This window comes from Meles meles, chromosome 9 (assembly GCF_922984935.1).
Source record: "Meles meles chromosome 9, mMelMel3.1 paternal haplotype, whole genome shotgun sequence".
In the NCBI taxonomy this organism is placed as follows: domain Eukaryota; kingdom Metazoa; phylum Chordata; class Mammalia; order Carnivora; family Mustelidae; genus Meles; species Meles meles.
This window is the reverse complement of record NC_060074.1, coordinates 88283529-88308123: the sequence shown is the minus strand read 5'-3', so window position 1 is coordinate 88308123 and position 24595 is coordinate 88283529. Positions and strand designations below refer to the sequence as shown.

The window sequence follows — 24595 nt, the reverse complement described above, 5'->3', positions numbered from 1 at the left end:
TCCATATGTCCCAATGTATCCCTATTGGTCCCAAGTAGACTTAGTGTCCTGGTGTAACTATTAGTAATACCTCTTTTGCTTTCACAATTGTCACAGTTTAGGCAATAAATTATGTAATAACCTTATATAGTCACTAATAATGCAACCAATATTTTTTTAAGTCCAACATTCTTAAGTGGTTCTATTTTTAACACAAATATTACTTTGGCTGGGTGGGAGGATTAAGTGTCTTAAGTGTTGTTGCACATATTTAGTATGGAGTAATGTGTATGTCATTCCAAATGTCAAATGTCTCCATTATTATTATTATTATTGTTATTTATTAACATATAATGTATTATTTGTTTCGGGGGTACAGGTGTGTGAATCATCAGTCTTACATAATTCACAGCAATCACCATAACATATACCCTCCCCAGTGTCCATGACCCATACCCCATCCCTGCCACCCCCATCTCCTCTAGGAACCCTCGGTTTGTTGCCTGAGATTAAGAGTCTATTATGGTTTGTCTCCCTCCCCGGGCCCATCTTGTTTTATTTTTTCCTCCCTTCCTCCATGACTCCCTACCCTGCCTCTCAAATTCCTCATATCAGTGAGATCATATGATAATTCTCTTTCTCTGATCAACTTGTTTTGCTTAGCATAATAACCTCTAGTTCTATCCACATCATTGCAAATGGTAAGATTTCATTTTTGATGGCTGCATAGTATTCCATTGTGTGTGTGTGTGTGTGTGTGTGTGTGTGTGTGTGTGTGTGTAAATGTATATATATGTATATGTATGTATATAATATATATATTAATGTTTATACAGGTACACACACCACATCTTCTTTATCCCTTAATCTATTGATGGACATCAAGTCTCTTTCCATAGTTTGCCTATTGAGGACATTGCTGCTATAAACATTTGGGTGCACATGCCCCTTCAGATCACTACATCTGTATCTCTAAATATCTGTCCTTTGCTCACCTCTCAGAGGTCATTGTTTATCATATAACCACAATTGTTTTCTTTTTTCTACTATATAATCACAAGTATTTTTTTAAGTATCATTAAATTATATTTTATATACCATTGTATTATGTATAATATGCCACTAAACTGTAGTTTTTAAAATGCTAGATATTTTTTCATGTTTGTTTAAAGATAACCCTTTTGAATAAACAGTGAAGGATTACTCCAATAGGCAGAATTATCATTTCTGCATATTTTCAGAAAAATATTTCAAAATTTTCAATTTACTTAAGCCTAGAATTCATAAAAAAAGAGAAATTTCTTCTCATTTATGAAGTTGCTAATTATACAAATGCTTAATGTATCATCCTTCATGAATAACGATGCTATTTTATAGAGGGCAAAATCTAGATTGTCAAGTACTTGGTTAAAAACAATTTCAAAAAATTTTTGAAATCTAAAAGGAAGGTTTACTATAGTATTTTAACTTCTTCAGTTATATACCTTTGGAATCCAGACAACAAAAATTCACCAATTGAGGGTCTCCTGGGTGGTGCAGTTGGTTAAGCGTCCCAACTCTTGGTTTCAGCTCAGGTCATGATCTCAGGATCATGAGATTGAGCCCTGTGTGGGGCTCCATGCTCAGTGCAGAGTCTGCTTAAGTCTCCCTCTCCCTCGGCTTCTCCCTGCTGCTCTTTCTCTCTAAATAAGCAAATCTTTAACAATATTCACTAGTTGATCCCCAAATCCTCACCTAATCTTTGTTATTCTTCCCAGACTATATAGTGAGACAGTACAGAAGGAAATAGATACCATTCTTTCTTGTGATCTGCACATTCTCCAAGGGGAATTCTCAGTTCCTTCAGTTCCCAAGTCAAGGCAGAATTAATCCTACGAAAAGAGTTCATTTGTGCCCTGGCTAATCTGCATTTACTAGAACAGCACAGAGGCGCTCTGTTTATGTCTGACAAAGTAGTTATAAATCACACTTCTTCAGATCATAAATACACATTTATCTTTAGAATATATCACCAACTGAGTCATTTTGATGTAAATATTGCACCTCTTAAATATAATGATGATAATAGAGGCTGTGAATCCACAGATTTGTGTGAGTGCTCCCTTTTCAATAACTGAAAATATTTAAATCGCAGAAGCTTTAACATCCTATGGGGAGTGGCAGACAGATGTGTCAATAGAGTGAGACCTACAAAAGTTACGATGGTTTTTTTCGGAGTAATGAATAAGGCAGACTCACTGGCTTATGTAAGGAAATTATCGTACTTTTCTAAGTGGGTACATTTGGGTTATGCTGTGATTGGGAGCTCACAAGTGACAGACTCGGTTGAGGTTTTGGGGGGTGTGTCCTCAGCTCCTTCACGTCTTTAGTACTGTCCTCAAGTGGAAAGGGCCCTATGGCCGATGCTTGTAAACAATACCAGGTGGGCAGTGGTCTGCAGATTTTCACCTGTGGAAATCATCTGGCTTTCTGAGACTGGTAAAGAGATCATTCTTGGATAGGAAGTCCCCAAGATTACGGAGAATCCACTTTGTGGTGGCATTGTCATTTGTTAGTGATTGGCATCCTTGTCTGGAAACTGTCTTAATTTTACTTGAAGAATAAAGCGCAGATTTTAATATGTATCTTCTGTTCTCCGAATGTAAAAAAGTGTATAAAATACACCTACCTTCACTTCTAACTGTCAGTATTGTAATTCAGCAGATTTTTGTTTTTCACTGAAACCTGGAGTTGAATTGTCTTGAGCCGGAAGGCATTCAAGCTGCTGTTTTTCACTCAGCTATATTTCTCTATAAGCATCTAATTGTTTCAAAAAGTGATGTACAGTATGCAAAAACCTGAATCTAATGCAAATAAGTCTGTGCAGCACTAAAGTTAACAGGTGTTCTCATTAATGTAAGTAGACATGGAACAATTCTTGAATGTTTTATAAACACTCATAATCATGGCCAAATATGTTACAATAGCATAGAGCTACATACTGCAACATCTTTTATTCTTGTTGTGCAATCTCAGCACTTATTAATGGGAAATGTGTAAGTAATAAACTTGTGGTGACAATACCCGTTTCTGCGTAAGTCACTGTATCTTTAATTAGCTAATATTTTTAAATAAAATTCTTGGTAACATAACTATTGCCACTTGTCCTCCCACAGTTTGCTTGTTTATTAATGTTAATAGTGTTTTAGTGAAATTCATGGCTGCATTGTTGATTGACAATGAGCACCTTTGCATCACTGAGGTTCTCTAAAGACTTGACCCATTAACCTAAGTATTAACTCTTAAAAATCTTAAACTTACATCTGGTTTTCCATGTTATCAACTCTCAGTTAGAAAGGTCCATACATAGGGTGAGATGCTTGGTTGATCTAGTAGATTATCCTTGCAGAACACATGGTGGCTTTGTAATATAATCAAGAACATTCTATTCTAGAGATATGTATGGAAATATAGACCCACTCTGTGCTTCCTGACTCCTCCAAATTTAATCCTATTGTCTAAAGTCTAGGTCTTGTTGAGTGATGGGAAAATATAGCCTCAGACTGTGGATTGCCTACTCTACTCTGATAAACATGATATTAGTAGATGTCAAAACAAACTACTTGCATTGCCTAAAAGAACACGATGGTCTTACAACCTTCAAAATGTTATTACAATGGTTGTCTTTCATGAAGATGGCACTGGAGGTGCAAAAGGAAATACAGAACGGGGGCTGCACTGTGGGTAGGTGGCAGAGAACACAGGGTCTGGTAGGCTGAATTAAAGCTTGCACGGCAATGTAACATCTGTGGGGAGTCTCAGAACATAACCAAGCAGAGGAACAGGATGATTAGATCCAAATTTCAGAGAGATCACAATGGCTGCAATATGAAATATGGGCTGGAAGAGAAAGTGTGGATGAGATGGGGGAGAAATCAAAAGATGTTGCTATTAAATCCAAGTGGGAGCTTATGGTAGTACAGATATTTATATGCATAAAAATTTTTCATGACACATTTTCATTATAATATAAGCACATATACAATGTTAATCCATGTTAATTGATGGGTCAAAAAATATTGAGGGATAGACAATAATTCAGTATACTTTGGGGAAAGGGAGATAGTAAATTTATACTTTTTGAGTTGTTAATTTTTTTAAATCAGGCATTACATAAATAACAGACATAAGGAAAATCATTCCAATTTTAAAAGAGTGGGAGCTGCAGATTTCCAAATGCCATGGGACTAAATGCATAATTTTGCACAGTGAACATAGCTCAGATTAAACACTGATCTGTGATTGGCAGTGACTGATTGAGTGTTGGGTACCAGCAAACATGAGTCCTAGGATGATTACCTTATCTAGAGGCAACTACTCCTCCCAAATTTAGAAATTAATGTTAACAGCAATAGAACTCTAAGCTGGTATCTTTATACACCAACTGCTTCGATTAGTCACTTTTTCTGTCGTGTTTCATATGAGCACCACAGGCAAAAGTTTTGGTGTAGCTGACTGCAAAACTGTGGAAACTGCTAAACTATCTACTAATTACTTAGATAGTATTCTTTCATGAATATTGAGAAGACAGTTTCTCAGTACTTAAAATATTTGCCTACTGATAAAAGAATGCACATGAGTTTTTGTCTAACATTTGTTTGATTGAAATAAATTTGGGGTTTGGGTATTTCGTTTACAAATAGAAAGGTAAAGTGAACAAGTGATATAGACGTGACTATTCGCTATGGGCCAGTTTTATTATGCAGAACAAATCTGCGTGAACCAAATTATTTGGGTGTCAAAGATACAACTCAATTTCAATTAAAAAGCACTGTTTCTTGAAAGATTGGCCTTAAACCTTAGATTTTGGAATGCCCTTGAGATCTGTTGTGTATGTAGCCCAACATTTGTTTATTTTCCATTAAATAAGAAATTGCTTACGTGGGCAGGTTGTTTTGATATGAGGACACCACTGAGGGTTTCAATAAATGTACATGCAAATCAATCAACCCCAAATACATTGAAAACGTATCCAATAAACATCTGGAAACTAATGAACACACATTTGTTAACACGGGGGGAGTTGTGGAAATTCAGGATCCATTGGTGGCTAGCTTGATTTAGTAGATGTGGATTTAAGAATATTTCATGGAGTCAGAAGAAAGAATGGGCAATTATAACATAAGGTTCAACATCTTTAGATATGTAGAACATTTTCCGTTGCTTAAAACAAATATTCCCTAAGAAAGTATAAAACATTTTTCTGACTTGCAAAGTTTTTGCAGTCTATCATTTAAATTACTTAAATAAAGGGAGCTTTACTGCTCCCCAAAGCTAAGAATGTAACACCCTCCATGCATATTAGCTTGATCTTCCTGACAGACCAGAAGAGTGTTTGTGTGTGCCAATTACAACAAAAATGGATCCCTAGTGGCTTGTTCTTCACACAACTTCTGAAGACGGCTATCATTGTTTGCTAGGATAACCCTGGATAAGGCTGCTATCCAAAGTAAACAAACTTTTCAAAACTTTCATGACAGACAGGGGGTTACAAATGCATTTTAATAAGAGAGTTGCCAAAGCAACTTTTCCCCCCTTATAATCAGCATATATTTACTTAACATCTAGCAACATTGGGAACACAAGGCAGATACTTTCCTCACAAAATGTTTTAACAAGAAACATTTTTGGAAAGACAAATTGAAGACCTTTTACTTCTAACTGATATTTTACCCATAGTTTCGTGTTAACTTTGCTCAACATGTTAAGGAAAATGTTAGGAGTTACTCAAACCAGACTGTAATTTGAGATAGACATGCAGCTTGATAATGTAATTTCTTTGGTGGTCATAAACACCTTTGAGACCAAGTAATATAACTATTAGTATAACCATGACAACCTTTATTTGATCAGCTATATCAAATGGATATTTGTGGAGTGTGATGCAAGATGAAAAAAATGTGAATCTGAGGGTTTTTATTTAAGCATTATTTCTTCAGTTTTAGGTCTTGAGCTCTCACTATTATGCAGCCAAAATATATACCTATATTTTATGCTGTTAGAATTCAATAAAGATAGAGCCAAAATTAACTTCAAAAATAATTTATATTCACTTCAAATGAATTTAGTATATTTTGACATAAATCGTTATAGCTATTTAATTTAATTCAAATATAATGACTTCATCATGAAGTCCAAAGTGTCTCCAAATACAATAGTAATTAAATTCCATTCCTCCTAAACGGGTAATCCATTTATTTGTAGAATCACTGTAGCCATATCATTCAACATTTTTTAGGTGTTTGCATATTTGGCATATTTTATTACACATTTCCTACATATAGTTTCAGCTTGATTAAGATGGAATAAATTCTCCTTTGGTTCATAACCAAAGATTGATTGCAAGCAAAATATGAATGATATTTAGATCAAACGTAGGATTGTTTTAGTCCTTTCTAAGATTTGAAGGGATTTTTTTGGATGCCCCAATCCTGTTTTAGATATATTTTTTTTCACAGTAGGATAGTGGTTATTTTTCAGGAGGGGGAGGAAGAAGAAAACAATTGAATAAGGTTATTGGGTGATCCTTTAAAATTGGGCTATCTTTAACATAACAGTAAAGAAACAAATGACTTTTTTCTAAGATCTGCATTCCATTCCAGATTTCACAACTGAAACCAACTCACCATAGTCCTTTTCCCATATGCATAGAGCCCTTGACTGTAAGATTGTTTGCTGAAGACTAGTGAACTAGAAATCAAGATCTTTCTAATCTCTTAATTCTATCATTTAAAATGATGCCAATTTGATAGAATGGCATTCTCATTTTCCTCATTTGCTTCATTTTCTTCATTTGCAAAATTACTTTATGATAGTGGAGGGAAGTTGCATTTGAAGAATGTTTATTATGTGCTTTGAGATCATTAAAGCTGATATCACTTTGCATACCACGTGATAGTATTCATATCCTTAATATACTAAAGTTCTGATACAATCAACCTTTAAAGAATAACGTATCATGACCAACAGTTTATGTATAATTCCATGATGTAAATGTGTCTGCAGTAATTACTCCGTCCTCTGAAATCTTGACATGAGCATTGTCTGTGGCATTCATATTGGGACTTGGTATAAGCCATTTTCTATTGTTATTTATCTTTATACGCATATGTCCTATCAACGCAAACAGATTGTGAGCTCTTGAGTATGGGGAGGGTGTATCCTTAGTTTCTAGCAATGTGCTTCGCACTTAATGGATGCTTAATCAATCCTTGATAACTAGAGGGATATTTGGTCAAAGACACCCTGCTCAGTCTCCTGAACAAAGAATTATTTGCAGAAATTATTCTGTGATAGGAAAAGTGCTGCTCTCAAAGGGGGGAACACATATCACTCATTATTTCTTGCACCTTTGATAGTCTCAACATGCATTTGAGGTCAACTGGAATGGAAATAGCAATAACACTAAGCCATCAAATACATTTAACTGATAAGGTATCTACCCATAACATACAGTTGTGCACGGATCATTGTCATATATATTTGGTTTTTATTTATAAAAGATTGGCAATAATTGAATTACAATGTCCTAGTGTTTACTCTGTGGAGTCATGAATAGTTTTAATCTACTTTTTTGCTATCTTTATTTTTTTCCAAATTCTTCATAAGAGATACAATTATTCTTATAATTGGGAAAAATGTGAAATTCTATAAAGTTTTGTTTCTATTCTGGTAAACTAAATTACAGAAATTTTTAATAGTTTAATGCCATTCTACATATTATTTTTCAATTAAATTAAAATTGACCATGGGAAAGACTAAATGCCAGACTGTATATAGACAAGGGTGATGCTTAATTGATGATGCTCAAAAGGGCAATACTTAAATAAACATAGACATTGCTCATGAAAACTCTTCAAAGTTATCTAACTTAGCCTAACAATATTCCACGTGTTAATTAAAGCCTGAACAACACATTTCTTCTCTCCTCACCACTTATTGGTGGCGTTTGGAGCTGGGAGATAACCTGCTTCCATCTTCAGAAGAACCACAACAAGGACACAGACCTAGGTTCCTAGCCTAGAGAAAAACTATTGTTGAAATAATACCAATATTCTTCATCTTGCTCAGTGGGTACATTCATATGATTTCCTAGACATCCACGTGACACCAGCAAGAATGCAGACACATCCTGATTGAGTGTGAAAAGTTTGAGGAAAATTTCCCCAGACAGGTAATTAAAGGTATCTATTATTAAAACACTAGCACATTTCACTAAGACTGCTTAGGTGCCAGGATACATCCCTTCAATAAAAGAGTTGGTGGCAAGGAGGGATTTCAAGTGATGTTTGTCTAAAGTAGGCTTCAAAGCAAAATGGAGACCAGCCACTCTTGCCTAAACCTGTTGTGCTTTCTCTAAGTTCCTTCTTCACCCACATTGCGCCAGCCAGTTTTTCTCACTTAAAACATGATATCGCAAGAATACATTAGCATGGCTGAATATCAGATCTTTTATGCCTGTTATTAGTTTTACATCACTTTAGATTGTCATCAGGAATTGTTCAATCAAAAGGTTTAGTCAAAGCTAACAGTCTTTACTGATGTCTTTTTTCCCCAAGAGTGTTGAAAATTCGATTGTTCAAACTGCAAATATGATTCAGCAAACCATTTATCAGAAAACCTTAAGGAGGTAATGTAAAATGTGGATGGAAACCTGAATTAAATGGACTTGAGCAGTCAAAGACTTTGAAACTGCTTTCCTGTGAACGTCTGGGATAGAGCAGAACAAAGTCAATTACTGACTGTAATTAAGAAGTGGATGCATTTAAACTGTAGAGAGCAGTAGCAGACTTCTCCAGACTGCCTAGTAACTGGAAAGATTAGTGGGAAGACAGAGGAGAGACTGTGAACTGTATCTTTCTGATAGTATATTTTGAATGAATTGCATTCATACAGTTCCCTGATCCAGCGTCCTCAAATGGATTCACAGATCACTGATTATGTACGATTAATACAGTAATATATCTGGATAAAGAAACTTTTAAAATGTGTTTTGTTTTTGGTTGTGTTGGCCTTAAAAAATTCCCTTTCCTTGCATAGCATGCACCAAAAATGCGAATGTACGGCTGAAGTACTTACATTTTATCACTGTTTGAATTTACTAAATTGAAAACTGAACTGTGAGCTCTTTCCTAAACCCTCAGCATATAGTAAATCTAATTATGTTTGTTGCTTGTACTTTGAAATGTTTCTTTTTATAATTTTAATAATGGTTTATTTATAATGGCAGAAAAATAGATGGTACATTGTGTTTGGGCTAATTCGTGTTTCTTTGTGTATGTTATCAAATTGTGATGTTATATAATACATTCATAATCAAAATATTTAAATTTAGATTAGGAGGAAGGTAGAGGTCAGGGACATTACCGGTTTTCTTGGGTTAGTTACAAGTGACCTTATATTTCTAGATTACTATTTCTGTGGCAACACTTTATACAGTAAATATTTGGAACTTTATGTAAGTAAAGAACATTGCTAGGGTGTTCAGATAATTAGGCAAACATAAGCTTAACTGTCTTTTAATAGATAAATAAGACAGAGGACTATTTGGAGGCTATTTTGAGCCATCCCAAATCTTACATGCAGTTTTACTTAAAAAAAAAAAAGAGCGAGCGATTGGCCCCGGTAGTCTGTCATTATAATTAAATTCCTCTTAGTTTCTAATCTTTCACTTCTCATAATTGCATATACTTAGTTCCTCTTCTTCAGTTGTAAGACATGAGAACACATCTCACTCAACAATGGTTGCATCACGGGATGGAGTGATGTTGTATCTCTGAATCATTTTTTCTCAAAATAAATGAAGAGTGAATATATAAGTATGGATGTAATGGAAAATTTCCTTAAAACTCCAGGATCATTGTCATTAAATGTTGCCGTAAGAATCACTGAACCCTTCAGACTGAGCTATTTTGGGTAATAATCCTTGCTTTAGTGATGGAATTATAGAGACATCCTGAAGAGTGATTTGTGATTTTCTGAACCTGTGGGCACATTTCAGTATTCACCTCCGATTTAGAGCAAGGAAGGCTGAGAAGAGGTGACTAGCCCCTGACTGAGTATTTTGAAATGGCAGTCTTCTAAAGCTTTGAAGCCTTGCTTGATGTGTGACAGTAGTCAGGCAATGTTCATCTTCCTGTTGAAACAAAAAGTCAATACAAAGGGAGAATCTTCACAGTTCAGATGGATGGCCTAATACAGAAAGCGTGTCCACACCCACTCTAATCAAATTCGGCTCTAGTGGCCTTTTATGTGTGAAATCAAGAGCACCGCTCTGTTTCTATAGGGTCACATTCTTCTCTCACAATTCTGGAGAGGAAAAGATTCACCGTAATGAAAAACGTATAGTTGCATGTTAAATATTGTCAACTACTTAATAGCTTTGAGAGTCTGGAACGGGGATCTTCACTTGATAAATACTCTCTGTGAGAGGTTCAAATATGTAAATAAAGTTTTATTCTAATACGCTCTGTTTGTGGGGAAATTAGTCCTTTTTTACTTTCCTATAGGTCTTTATGATAGGAAAGTAGAAATAGCCAAATGTTATTCATTTGAATGACCTTTTTGGAAAAGTCTGCATTAGTCTCTTTGGTAAATAATCTGTTTTACAGCCCTCCATAAAAGGAAATCAAATATAGAGATACTATTAGATTTGAAAAAGACAAACAGGAAGAGCCAAAAGTGCAGAATGAATTCTGACACACCCGGGTACATTTTTCTAAGGTTCTGACTTAAGTGGGTACTGTCTGCATCGTTCTGAACTTCCTGACTCACTTCTCCTTGAGTTGGAGCAATTCAGCTTGAGTCCTACTCTGAGTTAATCATTCTATTATTAAAACAATAATGTATTTGTTATGACATGAAAAAACAGTTTATAGAGAGCAGCTCAAAATGATCCTGGTCTTCCAGTTCCCAGAAAGACAATTACTGGAATATAAGAAAATATTTTGGCGTATTGAAGTCTTGTTTTAAAAAATATATATATATATATCTATATATATACACACACACACACACACACACCACACATATATATGTATATATCATATGTATATATGATATCTGTATATATCTCTCCATTTTTAATGTAAGACTTATATTTTATATGGTTTGCTTACCTGTCGATTTTTTTTTTCAGATCACAACAGTATCAGGAAATGAGTTCCTTCTGCAGTCAGATATTGACTTCATCATATTGGATTGGTTCCACGCTATCAAAAATGCAATTGACAGATTGGTATGTATTTGTTTTGGCTGTTACCTTTATTAATTAAAATGTTGTCACTTAAATTGTGTTGCTTAGGCATATAACACACATATTTAAATGGATCCTATAGATGGAGAGATATTAAGTTATTTTAAGTTGAAATAAAGTCCACTAAAAACCCGCTTCAACAGATGTGATTCCTAGAGCTAAATGTCATTTGATTTCTCTTTCAAATGAAAAACACAGTGCATTCATTTTCCCCCCATGAAATAACATGGACATTCATTTACAAGAAGCTGTAAAAAGCACACAAGCACTTAATGACTACTGAATTTTCACATTTTCAGTTTATGTTGTCTGTGATACACATTCTTGAAAATAAATATCAGAGTATTTGAGCCCATACGTACTGTTATAATACCAGTAAATAATAATCCTTTATACTGATTTTCACTGTTCTTCCAGTGAAGTTAGATTGTTCTTCCCATGAAAATTATGAATCTAAAACTTCAAGAAATTACCCAAAATCCATACATTCAGAGTGCATTTGTGAATAATCAAATTATTTAAAACTTCCATTGTATACTGATTCTAGACCAAACATTTAATTTTTGGATTACTAATATTTGCAAAATCTTGAGGGAAAAAATAACTATTCTCGGGAGCTTTTAATAAGGTATACAATACAAAAGTACTGCATTTTCTGTGTGATTTTATTTCTATTTAATTGCAGTCTTCCTTTATAACATTTTCGGACTAAAGCTTTAAAAAATAACAAATCGACTTTTCTCCTTCAACTGTATAGTCCCCTTATCCAGACTTGCTTGAGTGCTTGCCCCCATATCTACCCACCCACACACAGAGTTTGTTGTTGGCATTAAGAGTGGACTCTGGACTCAAACTGCCTGAGTTTGAATCCCGGTTCCATCCTTACTAGCTGTGTGGCCTTAGGCAAATTACTTATCTCTTTTGGCTTCAGTTTCCTTGTCTGGAAAGCAGGGGTAATAATGAGATCTACCTCACAGGATTACTGTGATGATTAATTGAGTTAATACAAGTGGAGTGCTTGGGGTAATGCAAAGCATTTAGTAAGTTTTATATACATAGAGCTATTGTTAAATTTGAATATTGAGCTTAGCATAGAGGACCTGTCCTAAAATAATTATCTTCGTTCAATCTTCCCTTTAAAATTAACATCAAAATAGATCACTAAACTATTTGGTGAATCCTGTCTTCCCTGTAAGATTATCGGTCTAATTGTTTGTTATTTCCAGCCAAAGGATCCAAGTGGTTCATCAAGAAACCTGGAATTATTCAAAATCCAGAGATCTTCCAGTACTGAATTACTAAGTCACTACGATAATGATATAAAAGAACAGAAACCAGAGCACAGAAAATCTTTAAGTAAGTATTTTTTTTTTTTTTTTACTTGCTGGTTTTAACTTTGTCTAAATGCAATGCTTATGAAATATAAATGCATAGAAATTAAGATTTGAGCCAAACTCATACTACTCATGGAAGATTCGTAGCCATTTCCTGGTCATGGATTCATACACTGGAGGGCAGTCTGGGTGCTTTGCTCACGTCATTGTTGGTAAGGCCTTTTGAGAAAATAATTGTTCCAAGGTCATGGTCTCTGCTTACAGCAAACCTCTGAATCTCTGAGTAATAGCCATGGCGTTCAGATTGGTGATTGATTTTCAAAGTGGGAAATGTCAAGCGTCTCCAAACCTTGGTATGCTGACTATTTGATTTCCATACATTAAAAGATGTATGAGTGACCGCCACGGTTTGGCCCAACTTAAACCAAGAGGCTATGCACTTTCCACACTTTCAGACCACCAGAAAGATTTAGATATGTGGGTTATGAATTATATGTTCTCCAGGGTCACATCAAGTTGTAATATCCTGAAAGAAGTGAGTTTGGAGTAAGAAGCACCAATCTCACCATATAGTGATCTTATGTATAACTCTCAACCTTGCCCAGCCGGATTCCTCCTCAACAAAAGGAGATTATGAAAACCTGTCACACATCTCACAGTCGGTTTGGGGGGTTTCGGCCTTCTGAAAGGTATCTCTGAAATCAAAGCAGAAGTCTCCGAAATCAAAGAAAACTAACTTCCCAAAGTCTCAAAATTTATAGTACTTTTCCTGGATCACCTACCCTCAGCCTTCTGAATCCCTATTTTTTCTGCCATCTCCCTCTGATCTAAGATCAGTGTAGTTACATTCTAGCTTTTGGAATTAAAGAGAACTCTCTAAGTAGAGAAGGGCTTCTAACAGAATATCTACACGTATCCAAGAGTACATGTACTAAATGACTATGTATGTATATATGCATAAGTTTGTGTGCATTAGGGAAGACACATATATATGTGTGCATATATAAACATAGATGCACTCGCACATGCATATGAAAAGGCAGAGAGAAGCCATTTATATAGAATATATCTTACAGCGCTAAATTGTTGGGATATTAAAAATCTAGAAATAGCATGACAACTCTGAGTAGAAGCACCCTTTCAAAATGAAGTCATTATCCAAAAACTCATACCATAATTTCAACAACTGTTAGAAACATATTTAGCTAGCCAGTTGTGTTAGGTTGGAGTTCAAAATGATCCATGTTAATGTCTTAATCTGTATGGTGTTTTGTAAATTATTTGTGGAGAGTTAGCAGTGCCATTTAAAAAGATCGTTCCATACGGTGGTACAGTTTGGAGTTACCGCATTTGAATGTTTCCCTTTAATTCCTGGTCATCGGTCCCCTTTCCTTAACATGGAATCAAATTTAAGGTAAGATTTTAGAATTAGGACTGAATTGTGAGTATGTTAATGTTATGTAAATGAGTATGTTAAGGTCAATTATATGACCATTTTGTCATGTGTATGTGGTGGGATATATGAGGCAATGATTAGTCGAGGTTTGGAGGATACCTTGACATGCGTCTAGAGACTGAAGCTTAGGAGAAAATAAAGATTTGTAAAAGTGTTTGAGAAATATTGAAGCAAATGGATTCTGTGTTCAGGGATAGTCACTTGAAATGTTTTAGGATGGTACAGGGGGAAAAAAAGTTCCTACAGATAGAATACCAGCTACTCCTCTTCAGAATTTATTTTTGATTGGGAAACACAATTATTTGTGTATTTGGGGCTTAAATTCAAGCCTGCCTAGAGACAAGGGAAGAGGCATATGATTTATCTATTCATTTTAAAATGTAGCTAATTCTTTAGGGACTTCAGATTCACCTTTTCCTTTGCAGTGTAAAAATAATGAGAGCTAGCAACCATTGAACACTTTCTTTTCACCGGGAATTATTCTAAGTTCTCATTTATGTTGACTTACCTAATTCTCCCACTAACCCAACAAATCAGGTACTACTACTAAACCTATTTTATAGATGAGAAAACTGAGGCATGGAGATTAAGGCCATTTGTACAAAGACAAGTTACAGAGACAAGTTTCAAACCCATGCAATTTGAGATTAGAGCCTATGCTTTTAATGATTATACTACAGTGAGTGAACAAATAAAAGGTAAACTTAATTTATATCAACTTTGGACTTGGATGGAAATGTTACATTAAAAATGACATCCATAGAAATCAGTGCACTTAAATAGGGACCCAAAACATATTAGCAAAAGGTGTTTGTCTCTGGACAAACTCCAGATGTCTCTGGAGTTTGGTGTCACTATTAAAATAAAGGGGTCATTTAGTCCTTAATGTTAGCCCTAATTTTAGAAAATACTTCATTTCTATATTTTGGTGGATATTTATAGTTGTAAACCCTTTTTAAGTCTCAGTACATTTTTTGCAATGTAGGATACTGTTAATATCCCTCTATTACTTTAAATTAAGTTTGTTCACAATTTATGTGTTGCCTTTCATTTGAAAGTCATAATGATTGACACACCCACACAATGTCAAATTAGACTATGCATTTGAAGTAATGATTGGCATATTTTATATTTGATGCTTTTTAAAATATTTTTTCAAGTAGGAAGTATACTGTGTGAAACCCCCTCTGAGCTCAGTCCTAGATTTGAACACCCAAACTTAGATTCTTATAACATGCATTCAGTTTTATGTTACCCTCTTGAGATTAAACAATTATGTGGAATTAGAGATTCACAGTATCTCCTTCCTTATTAGTAGTCTAAGCACAAACTTTATTGTTAGTTTGCTGCTTTTGGCTTCCTGTGCCCTTGATGTTCCCATAAGTTTTGTCGCCAAGATTGTAGACAGATAAAGCCAGAATTACTTTTTTAAAGGCATGTGAACATCATTAGCAGCTAACAGGTGGTCATTTCATTGTCCAGTTTCTCTGAGTAACATGGGAAAAAATATGTACTCTCAATGAGTGAACTGTGAAAGTTAAGTGTTTAAATATACTTTCCTTTTTAAAATATGATTCTAATCTGCCAACATTGTTAAGGACTAATCAGATATTTTAAGATATCAGCTGAGTCTAACAGTCAAGAAGCCAGAAAATTCAATGTAAGGGCCAAATCACTGTGGGAAATTCAGGACACCAGCATGGGATGAGAGTGGGAGAGCAGCTCTCCAGGGAGGATTGTTAATGGAAAGTGGAGAGTCAATCAAAGAAAATGCTAGCATATTTTTCCAACGAAAGAGAAGTATCTTCCATGGATGGCAAAGAGGAAAGGCCCAAATATAAACCCTGTATCAAATAATCTTGGAGAGGTTTCTTAACTTTTTGAGCTTTACTTTGTAGATCTGTAAAAATGGGTCTAATAATGTCTTTGCAGGATAGCATGAGAATTTGAAATTAGACATGTAAATACTTAGATCCCAGCAGACACCCAATGAGTAGGAACTCTTATTATTATCCTCTCTGTCCCCGAGCAGATGGGACCAAAACAGGGCATGAGCCTAGGGTAGTGTCTAATGGAAGAATGGAGCAGGGCACATATACTTGACACCCTTTCCCCAAGTATAGAGAGAATAAGGGGAAAGAACCAGCATTGGGTATGGGAGTCATGGCTACGAAAATCTAAATAAGAGCAACTGGTCTTTCTCCTGGCGAGTCCCCAGGTGAAAATGGCAGCCAGGGCATTCTTGGGAGCAACACACCAGGAAATAATAGAAGGGAGCCAAGAGATACGCATGGTTCTTTTATGCCCAGAAGAGCTGGTCATGAAGTTCCAGTTGATGGAAAGCATTCAGCATCTAACCATTTCACTATTCCTTTAGGCACAGCTCTAGTTTATTCATCCATTCATGTATTCATTCTGTTTAATGAACGGGTATACCTGAAGGTACACAACTAAAATTTGTGACTTCACTCACTTGCACTTTCCATTTTTAAAAAAATATTTTCGTATTTGGGTTACGCTTCAGAAGTGGTATACTGTGCGCTGATCGGGTGCTAAACTGTGAAACCCATGCATGGAGACCTTGGGTAACTTTTATATGAAACTGATACTTTTGGCATTATAAATAAGCACCCCAAAATGACAAATGACCACAAATAAAATAAAAAAGAATAAGATCAAACAGTAAGAGAACTGAAAGAACATGAGTTTTCTTCTAGCTGTCTTTCGATGAACTTTTCATAAACAACAAATGTATTCTGGGTGCAATCCTTACAGCATTTAGGTCTCATTTCCCAATTTCATCTCCCCTTAGTGATGTGTGTAGTAGAGGTGTATGTACAGAACTACAGGGATAAAGACGGGAATGAAAAAAATGGGATGAGATATTCATACAATGTAGAAAATGAAAATATTTGTGAACCCTTAATAATATCTTTGTTTAAAAATTTGCCTGCGAAGTAATCATGATCATGCCAAGTGAAAACAAGTCTGATAGAGAGGCAGTTATTTTTTGTACTAATCTAAATAATTCTAACACTGGTCATCCACAAAGTAAGTGGACTGTGTCCTCAAAATCCAATTGTAAACTGGTTGCTTAGATCTCAGCACACTTTCATAAGGAAACTACGTACCAGCCACAAAAGCACACTTGAGCCTTATGCAATCACTTAGAATGTTGTTTTTAGGGAACAGCTTGTTCTGAGTTTGTTGCACCTCTGGCCCTAAGAGCTAAGACTTTCCAGTAGCATTGCTTTCCATCTGGTTTCCCTTTTCCTCCTCCCCTGCTCCTGTGCCTACCCCACCAAAGCAATTAGAACGAACAGAATGACTTTGGCTAAGAGGTCCTGGATCTTGAAAATCCTCAGTGGTGTCAAGGAGGGAATGCAGAGCCTCCAAGCCAGAATAAAATACTGGGGAAAAGGGAGAATGAAGGGAAGGAAGATTTTTTAACACAGGCAAGGAAATGAGTTCTTGGCAAGAGCAGATGTTCTTTGTACAAAATGTGTGTAATGACTGATTAAGTCTGGTATTGTCCTAAATGTTAATATTTGACGAATCCAGGTGTTATCTATAGGAGTTATCATGATGCTCTTGTTTTCTGTATATATTAAGAGTTTCACAATTAAAAATAAGTACACACAGAGTATTACTCGTGGTTATAATCTGATAAGAGAATATAGATATTTTCTAATTCTGGCTTGAAAATTTCTAAAGATCAAATTTTCTGATTATGAATTACATTAAGACCTCCTTAAATAATTAAAAAAACCCACTAATAACTCTTTATTTTCCAATTTTTCTCCAAAAGTCTCTCTCTCTATATATATATATATTGTGTGTGTGTGTGTGTGTGTCTATTGTGCCCTTTCTGATAGCAGTGTAATTAAAGAAATTTGTAAGGTATTTATTATTATCCAAAATGGAAAAGTCATCCTAGTTTCTTGGATGCATATGTAACTAGCAATTGTTTAAAACTCATATTGTGATGCCTGTTCTGGAGACCCATATAAAGACATATTTTAAAGTTTCTTATTCTTCTTAAGAATTTTGTATGAAACAGCCTAATCTTGCCAATGCATGAAAATAATAAGATAAATAAGCCATCTGCCAAGAAAATGAAAACAACATTAAAATTGCACAAATAAATTGTATCTCACTCTGAAGAAACAGAATATCTCCTAGCTGGGAACAACAAAAAAGTCATAATATTTATGTAGAGTATTATGGGTTATTGTGTTGTCAAAGGGACAAAGGTTTTTGATTTGGGTAAGATGGTCAATCATCTGATTCTTGTTTTTTTTCCCCTAAAAACAATATTACCTTCCTGGCACCAGTTTTATTCAGTATGTATGTGAGAAAAATAAACTATTGAAGAAAAGTGTGAAAACAAAAATTATTTTGTTTTCCTATAGTCATAAGACTGACAATACCAAAGGAACGGTGAATGTCAGTTCTTTTCTTGATTGTTTTCCACAGGTCAAGGGAGTTCTTTATTTCAGAATATTCCCGTAACTAAAGAAAAATGAAAAATTTTAAATGAAAATTTATGTTGCTAAAACAGGAGGATTTAAACATTATGGGGAAAAAAAAAGCAGTAAAGATTAGACATACAGATGACAATCAGGCAACCAAATTACTTCGACAAACTGGTTTTATTCATGAAGGTTGCAGGGCCTCACTGAGGCACTGTGTGACTACAGAAATTTTCTGACATGTGTTCCAAAGGTACTTAGCAGCATTCCCAGCTTTCCTGGGACCCATAGATTACAGTTTCTTCAAAACATTCAGTTCTCCATGAATCATTTGATAAGAGGACCTAGTTATAAGCTGAGCAAAGAATATTCTGATTAATCTCCTCTTTCCCATCTAAGGGGTTGATCTTGCCCTCTGAACTGTGGGTGTCCGCTGTCATGTATCTTGTAACATCAGCTACTCCGAGAGTCTATCTAACCCTATCAGCACTCAAGCACTAGATCACCCCATCTCTTCCTGACCCTTGCATTACAGTAACTCCATGACCGTTTTTCCCCTTAGATAAACTGCATTTAATCAATTTCTGATTTCATTAGGTCAGATGGCATCTTTCTTTCAATAATAGGCCAAATCAAAAGGGCTCTTTGGTCTAACTCTTGAGCAATATTTCCTTAGCATTAATACACTACTGTGATTGTAAACAATATAAAAAGTGCTCTTTGATCTCCTTTGAAAGTTTCTCTCCGTTTATTCTATGACTCTAGAATAGGTATATATTAACATTTCCTTGTAAAGTTTTAATGTATAATATTTGTTCACTACTGTCATATCAAGTTTAAACTATCTTAGCTAAACATGATATTTAAGGTGTTCTTATAATGAATCCCTGTACAGGGAAAAAAAAAATTCTTTGAACACACATGGTCACCTCTTTTTGTATACAGAATTTATTGGGTCTACTCCCTTTTGTTTCTGGAGTATAGGAGCAATGTTAATTTTCTTCAAAATCCTAAAGGAAAATAATTTGCTTTTTAATGCATTTATTTTGATGTCCCAAATAGATCTAATGGTATGGTTAGGGGGAAAAATTATATAATCTGAAATTTTCTTGGAATATAAGTTTGTTTCTTACTACTCATCATAAAATCCACATACATGCAAGAAAAATCAGGTGTTGCTTTCACCCAAAGTGTGAGATGTATCCAAAAATACCATCTGTGTCTATCCAAATTAAATAAAGTGTGATCTGTAACAATAGGATTCTTCGTTTCCTTCAAGAAATGTCTCAGGGGTGACTCAAGGAAAGGTAAATCAGTCTGCCAATTCATCTTTCCTTGATTATTTAAATAGAACCTGAAGCCACGTACTCTTGCTACTCAATTTCCCTGATATAAATAAATATATCCTTTTTGTATACAAAATTAATTGACCTAAAAAAGTAGAGGCCAAATGGGAGATGCTATGGCCAAATAGAAAATGTAAGGACGGGGATTTTGCCATTAGAGATGATGTCCTCCAAAACTGAAGTCAAAGGTTAAGAGCAATTTCTAATCAAATTACTACATTGAAAGGATTCAAGTCAAAGTTCCTCAATAGAAACCTCTTCATGACCTGCATCCCCTTCTTCAGTTTTTTCCTACTACCCCCTGACCCATGATTTATATTCCAGAGAAACGGTGTTTATAATCCCTGACATACACTGGTCTATGCTGACGCTTACCTTTAAGTTAAGGCCTTCCTTTCCTAAACTAACATTCTTTAAGACTCAGCTCAGGCCATGCATACTCTTGAAAACTTCCCAAGATTTCTGTGATAAGTTAGGTGATCTTCCTTGGTTTTCTTATAATGTTCAGTCCATATCTCTATCATTGTAATTACCAAAGCGTGTTACAATAAGCCAATGTCAAATGTCTGTTTGTCTACCCACTAGACTGCCAGACTCTAGAAAGGATTCTGTCTTACTTACCTTTATATCTGCTACTAGTGGAGTGGCTTGATGATATTTGAGATTGCTCAAAAATGTATAGTGTTAAGTTAGTTAGTAAATGAATGAGGATATTCACATGATCAACATGAACATACTACTTGTTCTGTGCTAAAAATCATGATGAAATTTCTGAAACTTATTTAGGAACAATAATAAACTGTTCCTTGTCCTGACTGCTTGTAATGGTTTGACATTTTAAGGTCACTATTTATGTGTCTCTTTCATTTTTCTCTTAGAACTTTAAAATCTCAAAGCAATGATATGTTTTCTGCAGGTCACATGTACTGTGCCTAACAAAATCATCTATAAATAAGTGCTTTATTCTGTGGTGAGGATAAAAATGACTAAGACCTTGCAGGAGAGGAAAGGAGAAATCCTAATCCCTTTGCTTAAAGTCACTGTCCTCTCAATATCTTTCTCTTATGTATCCTAGCCCCTACTTTATTTAAGAGAAACTCTGGTTCATTCTTACTCTTTAGGCTCTTCTATGGACTCTGACAGAATTTGCAAGGCCTTATTGGATGCAAGAAATAGAGAAACTCTTAAGTGTATCAGAAAAATGGAGTAATAAAATAAAAAAGAATAGTTTGGAAAATTTTTGTTTTTTTGAAAATTTTATGAGACTCGAGAAAAATTTTCTTTAAGGTCAGTTTATTTATAAAAATCTGACTAAAAACAGGAGGTATAAAAATATTATATGTAACCTTTTCCAAAGGTTGTATGGTTATTGTATCAGAAATTTGGGTCTGAGAGTCCCAAAATTTAAGTATAATCCTTACCTTTGGTATACACTAGGTATAGGAATTGGACAAGTTTCTTAAGTTTCCCCAAAAGGAGTTTCCAGATAAATACAATGGATACTTTTTATATAAACATAAAATAAATATATAAATATGTATATGATTTGTATATGATCTAATAAATATATTAGACCTAATGATAATGTATATACTAAATCTAGAATATATCCCAAACTTTGTTGATCTATAGTAATATAAATATTAAATTCCAAATGAGTGTACTCTGAGCAAAATTATCATGGATTTTGTTTATTTACTATAAATCCCTCAATTCTTCTCTTTTAGAAATACAGCAAGAATGCACTTTGCCACTGATTTAAATAGTCAGCAAACTCAGATTAAACAAATGCATAATTTACCAAGGGCCTAATTTTTAAATATCTTCATCATTCTGTTGACTCATGGCATCATAATACGTTTATTTTAGTTTCCTTAAGGGATTCCTTAAGTGTTATGAGTAATAAACATTCCGTTTTGCCATTCCTGAATGTGTGAGCCTGATGTTATGGCGTTCTCTAGAGATTAAGCTTCACCAAGTGTCAGTTGCCTTTTCCATTCTTGTATAAAATGGTAAAATGATGCAATAGTAGAACTTTGACAGAGATTTATGGATCACTTAAAAGCAATTAAAGATTTCATTTACTTTTAGTATTATATGTATACATACATATATATGTGTGTGTATATATACATGTATACGTGTATATTGGAATCAAGCCAAACATCGTCATACATCTGGTGATAAAGAGGCGGCATTTTTACTAGAGTAAGAATATCAAAACCACATGAATATAGAGTCATTTACAGGGAATAAACTAGAAGATGTTGTAAGTCTGGTCTTGCTAAAACATACACCATCAAAAGACTGGCAAGCATGCCTAGATGCCCACCATGTCTGCTCTATCTGAATTAAGGGAATTTGATACCTAGGAGAGGCAGTTCTATCTGAGCAAGGTTTCAGTCTTTTGCTGAAGCCAGGATCTTTCTATTCCATTAGACCACAAGTGCCTGAGTGTACAAGCCTCCATATGATGATGACTCCTCATCCCCATTACTTAGACCAGAGTCTGAAACACAGTGGTGTTCCATATTTTAAATGTTTCAGTGAATGAGTGAACAAATGACTGAGTGAATGAGATGAAGAGAAGAAACCAATTGCAAATTTAATGTCTGAGGAATAAAGGGAAAATTTGATATGAGAGGCACTGACCTCTTCCTCACCAGCCCAGGCCCCTTGGCAGTTATATTTCTTTTCTTTTTTAAGATTTAAATCCAATTAATTAACATATAGTATGTTATGAGTTTCAGAGGTGAGTTCAATGATTCCTCAGTCTAACATAATACCCAGTGCTCATTACATCCTTTGCCATCCTTAATGTTCATCCCCCAGTTACCCAATCCCCACACCCCTTCTCCCCTCCAGCAACCCCGTTTGTTTCCTATAGTTAGGAGTCTCTTATGGTTTGCCTCCTTCTCTGTTTTTATCTTATTTTATTTTTCTTTCCCTGCACCATGATCCCCTGTTTTGCTTCTTATATTCCACCTATGAGTGAAATCATATGATAATTATCTTTCTCTGATTGATATATTTCACTTTGCCTAATACCCTCTAGTTTTATCCACATCATTGCAAATGGCAGGATTCCATTTTTTTGATGGCAGAGTAATATACCATTGTATATATATCCCACATCTTCTTTATCTGTTCATCTGTTGTTGGACATCTGGGCTCTTTCCACAGTTTAGCTATTGTGGGCATTGCTGCTATAAGCATTCGGGTGCATGTGTCCCTTCGGATCACTACATTCTTATCCTTGAGTAAATACCTAGTAGTGAAATTGCTGCATCATAAAGTAGCTCTATTTTCAACTTTTTGAGGAATCTCGATATTGTTTTCCTGAGTGGCCGCACCAGCTTGAATTCCCACCAACAGTGTGAGAGTATTCCCCTCTCTCTGCATCCTCTGGGGCACTGACCTATTGATAGGTGTTTTAGTTTTGTTTCCTCAAGAAGCAGTTCCTCAGACAAGGATGTGAGTGTATGTAATATTTTTGGAAATTGATCCCTGGAAACACAGGTAGGAGGAGATGGAGGGGTGTGGGGGAAGAGAGCCAGGGAAACAAGGCAGTCAATAAAGGGAAATAAAAGGTACCTGGAATTTAATATTGCTATGAAACTCTGGGAGTTTGTTTTTCAGAATGAGAAGAAAGAAATGGCAGAGAATAAATAAAATGGATACATATTAGACAGGAAAGAAAGAACTACAGATCAAAACATGTTGGAGAACAACAGTAGATTAGTGAGGCTGAAGTGCACAAAACAGAGCAACAACTGGAGATCAGGTTGGAAGTGATCATGCATGAAGTGCTAGGGAATTTGGATTTTATCCTATAAGTAATAGGAGCCTAGCAACAGACTTTTCAGAAGGCAAGAGATATTAACAGATCTGATATGCAAAGTGATCACTTTGGTGGAAATGTGGAGAATGGCAAAGAGAAAAGTAGCACCAAAAAAGAGGGACCGATAAGAGATAAGAAGATAAATTAGGAAACTGTTACAGTGGGCCAAGTCACATAATGCAGGCTAAAACTAGGCAATGAGAATAGAGAAGGGGAAAGATCCAGGACTTTATGCGGGGATATTGATAGGTTTTCTTGACATGTAGTGGAAGAATTATTGGCAGATTCCAAACACTCACTGCGTCTGTGGTTTGGGGAAAACATCAGGATACCTAGGAGTTCGGCAGAATTTGCCCCCAGTTTCATTCTTTCAGAATCCTACTAGATGGGGATACTTAGGTCCATGGACCTGCAGCAGCAACAACATCATCTGGGAGTTTATTAGGAAATACAGTATCTTATGCCCCACCTGAAATCTACTGAACAGAATCTGCATTTAAACAGCTGATTCACATGCACATTGAGAAGCACTCTAAGTACTTTTTACAAGTTCAGAGCCAGAGAGTGGCCTTTGAAACTTTGACAAGGCTTACTCATATAGAAGAGCTAGCTAGTCTATCTCTGTGTAAAATAACTCTGCATATGGTTATTATCATAGTGGCCATGCCATGACAATGATTTTAGGTGGACTATTTATTTAATCTTATCAATTGATTTCAAATGATGACTGCAGACTGAGAGAGAACCAATAATTAAACACTTTCCTTGTAACATTTGTCTGTGCCACACCTAAGTCATGAACTAAATCAAGGGCTCTGGCCAAGCAAAAACAACAATAACAAAAATTAAGCCAAGAATAAACTACCCTCACTGA

At 35.2% G+C, this 24595-nt stretch overlaps 1 protein-coding gene across 1 annotated transcript in view; it reads left to right on the top strand.

Annotated features, from left to right (window-relative positions):
- Positions 1-24595, top strand: part of ARHGAP15 (Rho GTPase activating protein 15) — a 610173-nt gene that overhangs the window by 284308 nt on the left and 301270 nt on the right. The window contains exons 7-8 of the mRNA XM_046018034.1: positions 11156-11254; positions 12499-12628. Coding sequence (XP_045873990.1) covers positions 11156-11254; positions 12499-12628 — 229 coding nt within the window. The remainder of the gene's footprint in view (positions 1-11155; positions 11255-12498; positions 12629-24595) is intronic.